At 31.8% G+C, this 5131-nt stretch overlaps 1 protein-coding gene across 1 annotated transcript in view; it reads right to left on the bottom strand.

Moving 5' to 3' along the window:
- The window catches only part of LOC106465704 (signal peptide peptidase-like 2B), a 34256-nt gene that overhangs the window by 11363 nt on the left and 17762 nt on the right, over positions 1-5131 (bottom strand). Inside the window, exons 10-11 of the mRNA XM_022393626.1 lie at positions 4637-4711; positions 2772-2825 (exon numbers count right to left, since the gene is read on the bottom strand). Coding sequence (XP_022249334.1) covers positions 2772-2825; positions 4637-4711 — 129 coding nt within the window. The remainder of the gene's footprint in view (positions 1-2771; positions 2826-4636; positions 4712-5131) is intronic.

Below are 5131 nucleotides of genomic sequence, written 5' to 3'. Positions count from 1 at the left end.
GCGACCCTCAGATTGTGAGTCGAGCGCCTTATCCACCTGGTCATGCCGGGCACCCTAGAAGCTGTGTATAAATTTCAAGTGATATATACACGCTACAAGTCAAATCATGTATTGTATGTTATGAAATAAAGATGTGCTATCATTTCTCAATTTATACAAGCAGCTTTTGAAATCATAAGAAATAACAACGAAGTCTCTTTTCAATAAGCAAAAAAATAACATAAAAAGGCATTATATCCAAAGACAGATTGTGAAACATATTTTTAAAGGTAATATTATAAAGACTCTCTAATGACAGGTTTTCATCCTCTTAATTCCAACCAGATTTAGAAGTTCAATGGAAACTTTAAAGTTCACATCAACATCCTAATTACCTCACATTTTGCAATCAGCCTATAATTGGTTAAGAACACAGGCACAACTTTGAAGAAGTCCTACTTCATTCAAATTAAAACCTTGAAACAAATAAAATGTTCTTACCACTTTTTTTTAAGTTCTTTATGCATGATTAGCTCTTTTTTTTAAAGTAAAACCTAAAACACAATGGTGTGTGTGTGTGAGCGTGTATGAGGTCAATATATAAAAAGAATGGTCATGAAAACATAATCATATTCTGGAAATCAACAATTATTGTTAGAGTTGACAGAAGCACATTTAACAGAAGTATTGGTACTAAAACATCCTCCAGGTCAGAAATATATAAATCATGATATTAAATTTTCATTTTACAAATCAGTGATTTTTCCTGTAGAGAACTTTATTTTTTCACTTTTGATGAGTTGCAGTAAGACAAATATTTTACTATGTTGAAACTAAATTCCATTTATCTTTGTAAGCTATAAATTCACTTGCAAAGGCACCCAGCAATGATTGACTCAAAAACAAAACTGGGGGAAATGGGCCACCCTCTTCCATTATTTGGACCAATAGTCCATAAACCACACATTCATCCAATTCAAAGGTTTCTGATGTTACATTACAACATCATCCAATTCAAAGGTTCCTGATGTTACATTACATCATCATCCAATTCAAAGGTTTCTGATGTTACATTACAACATCATCCAATTCAAAGGTTCCTGATGTTACATTACATCATCATCCAATTCAAAGGTTCCTGATGTTACATTACAACATCATACAATTTAAAGGTTCATGATGTTACATTACAACATCATCCAATTCAAAGGTTCATGATGTTACATTACAACATCATCCAATGTAAAGGTTCCTGATGTTACATTACAACATCATCCAATGTAAAGGTTCCTGATGTTACATTACAACATCATCCAATGTAAAGGTTCCTGATGTTACATTACAACATCATCCAATGCAAAGGTTCCTGATGTTACATTACAACATCATCCAATTCAAAGGTTCCTGATGTTAAATTACAACATCATCCAATTCAAAGGTTCATGATGTTACATTACAACATCATCCAATTCAAAGGTTCCTGATGTTACATTACAACATCATCCAATGTAAAGGTTCCTGATGTTACATTACATCATCATCCAATGTAAAGGTTCTTGATGTTACATTACATCATCATCCAATGTAAAGGTTCCTGATGTTACATTACATCATCATCCAATTCAAAGGTTCCTGATGTTACATTACAACATCATCCAATGTAAAGGTTCCTGATGTTACATTACATCATCATCCAATTCAAAGGTTCCTGATGTTATATTACAACATCATCCAATTCAAAGGTTCCTGATGTTACATTACAACATCATCCAATTCAAAGGTTCCTGATGTTAAATTACATCATCATCCAATTCAAAGGTTCCTGATGTTACATTACAACATCATCCAATGTAAAGGTTCCTGATGTTACATTACAACATCATCCAATTCAAAGTTTCCTGATGTTACTTTACAACATTAATCATCACTTCTATTTGACCAATGACCTCCTCTTTCAGTGGAGCCCCTCATTCACATTATTAAAGCAATAAAACTGAAACGCTTATCAAGTTAAACTTAAATCTTGGTCTACCCAGAGTTTCTCTACCAAACTTAAACAATGTGGACACCAAACAGAATATTCTTATTAATATATATATTGATAGATAGATTCCAAGTACTTTAATATTAATGATTAAAATGATTTTCCATGGTGTTTATGATATAGAAAAATGTCTCCCTCAACTTTACAGAAAATCAAAATAATAACAGCTGCTGAACAATCATTGATATACTATTACTGTAAGCTAAATTACTACTTCATGACACATGTGTTGGTGTGTCTTTCCGCCAGGGGGCGTTATTCAACAACCCGGGAAACATTTGCACTGTCACTGGATATGGTTGCCGCGGAGATGGTTAGTTCTAGTACCAAACATTAATTCAGAGAGGATATTATCTTAGTTACATTCTTTAAGGTGATTTGTTTACTAAAGTAATGTAACCTCAGTAGTTACATTTGTCAAGGTGATTTGTTTACTAACATTCTAAACAAACTTAATGTTTTCAGACTAATAATAACCAATGAGTTTCACCCATTTTTACTGTGAATGTATGCAGCATCAACACGATCAGAGTATCATTCTTGTCAAATCCTCATTTTCACTCGGGTGCACTGGATTCAGAGTTTTTACCTTAGTTTGATAAGTGTTATTCTAATTAAGTTGAACTATATTTATTCAAAATCCAGCAACTCTAATGAATATGGGTAAATGTTAAACAGGATCTTGTATCATACAAAATTTATGGTTTCACATACGTCAAAAATAGGAGCGAACAAAACTTATGTTTACCACTTCTTGGCTACTTCCTCCCGTAGCGACTTCCACCATAACACTTTCACCTTTCTATGGGAAAGAAGAAAAAACTTTAAAAAAAGTAAAACATCAAAACTTAATTGTTTAACCTTTGTAAAAATAAGAGCACAATTTATGCTTAAATTCCATCACAATGTTACTAGTATTTTTATAAATGTAGCGTAAAACTACCATTTAATAAGACTACTACGTGATTACACTTATTCAATGAATTATATCACTCATATATAATTGTTTTCACTTATAACCACAATATATCTCCCAATGGCAAAGGTTAAAGTCCTGCATACAGTTCAATAAAATAGGAGTCAAAAACTTGATAGAGTTAAACAGTAAAAATACAAACCACTTAAGAGTTCAGTGAAACATTATTTGAGATAGGGAGCAAGAGAGAGAGATGAAACTGGCAAAGATACTTTATGAAGGGCAGCAAATGAAAAACGTTCTAATTGAAATTTTAGCAATGAAATAGCATTAAACAATGAAAAATTTAAAGAAACAATTAAACCTTATCTCACCATCTTTTTTTTTTAAATACAGCAAAGTATCTGAGAACAAATAACTAAAGATGAAGTCCCTGTTCCCTAGAAGTTTTATAAATGTCCGTAACTTTTTTTGACAACTGTACAATTTTGTATGTTTAGAATTTAAGACTTTTTTTTCAAACTAATTCATTTTCTAATTGTCATTTTTTATACTACAAATGAAAGTATACATAAATATGTTTTTGTCATCTTGTTGAAAGGCTGGGGAAAAGTTTTTCTTTTTTAAATTATGTGTTTCACATCATGGTTTCTCTCTGAATAGTCATGTCTGATCCCTGAATTGTATAGATTTCATCAAAATATTTGTAGAAGACTTTCAACTGTAGGAAAGATTTTATTACAAGTTCCAGTTTTTACAGTAAGGAAGATTATTTTTTAGAACAGGCATGAAAGATTATACATATTAATTGTGGTTGTTCTTTGCTTTGCAATCATTTAACACAATAGTTTATTTCAAAACTTTCCTATGTGCCAACAAACTTTCCTGTTTTAATTACATCATACATTGTCTAAACTTTTTTCCATGTACCTATACTTTCCTGTTTGAATAGTTTGTTTCTTTTGAATTTTGCGCAAAGCTACACAGGGGCTATCTGCACTAGCCGTCTCTAATTTAGCAGTGCAACACTTGAGGGAAGGCAGCTAGTCATCACCACCCACTGCCAACTCTTGGGCTACTCTTTTACTGACGAAGAGTGAGATTGACTGTCACATTATAACGTCCCTAGAGCTGAAAGGGCGAGCAAATTTGGTGGGATGGGGAATAGAATCTGCGACCCGCAGATTGCGAGTCAAGATCCCTAACCACCTGGCCATGCTGGGCTCCTGTTTGAATTACATAATACTTTGTCTAAACCTTTTCCCATGTACCTATACTTTCCTGTTTGAATTATATAATACTTTTTCGATGACGAGGAACCCACTTGGAGACTAATAATGCTTGAAGACAACTTGAATGGGTAATTAGAAAAAACTTTAATATAAGTTTAACATAACAGCAAATGTGAACAACATTTCAACAAGGTTTTGTCATCATCGGGTACTAGCACAAACAGTTGCCCTATAGGTGGCATTTCTGCTAGTAAAATTAAACCTGCTATGAAGGTTGTCTGAAAAATTTCACTCCGTTTTCATACCTACAACTTAAGTGTTAAGAAATAAGTAACAGATTTTTAAAAAGCTTACACAAATTATTAAACTATGAAGGAAAACTTACATAAATATAATAAGAAGCATATTACGAGAACTGAAAATTGAAGACAGTTACAATTATAATAATTAAAGTAACATACTTACTGCAGTTAAAAATGGTGTAATGAAAACAAAGAAGATGTCATAAAAAAAGAGGAGGACTAGAAGAACGGCACAAATCTATTTAAAAGAAAGTTAAAACAGATTACACAATGTACTAGAAGAAATATTAGAACTTGAAATTATTAATATCACCTACAAGAATCTAAAGTGGTAAACAAACTTTTGTTAATTCTAAAGTAAACAATTCAAATAATGATAAAGATTCTGCTAAAAACATTGTTAAATGACAAGAAACTATTTATAGAAAACTAAAGATTCATATACGTGCGTGTTTTTGTAGATATTGTCATATATTTGATTACCTTTTTTCCTCTACATAGACATTTATATTTTATTTCATTCTGAGTTGAACTTGCAATCAAAAAATCAAGGTACGTGCAACTTAACTGTTAAAAATATCACATAGATTAACTGATGGTGTCACTCATGGAGCAGGAAGATCTCTATATGTAATTAGATTAACTGATGGTGTCATTA

The sequence above is a fragment of the Limulus polyphemus genome, unplaced genomic scaffold (assembly GCF_000517525.1).
Source record: "Limulus polyphemus unplaced genomic scaffold, Limulus_polyphemus-2.1.2 Scaffold2025, whole genome shotgun sequence".
Classification (NCBI taxonomy): Eukaryota; Metazoa; Arthropoda; class Merostomata; order Xiphosura; family Limulidae; genus Limulus; species Limulus polyphemus.
The sequence above is the reverse complement of the archived record's forward strand: the minus strand, read 5'-3'. Positions and strand labels throughout refer to the sequence as shown.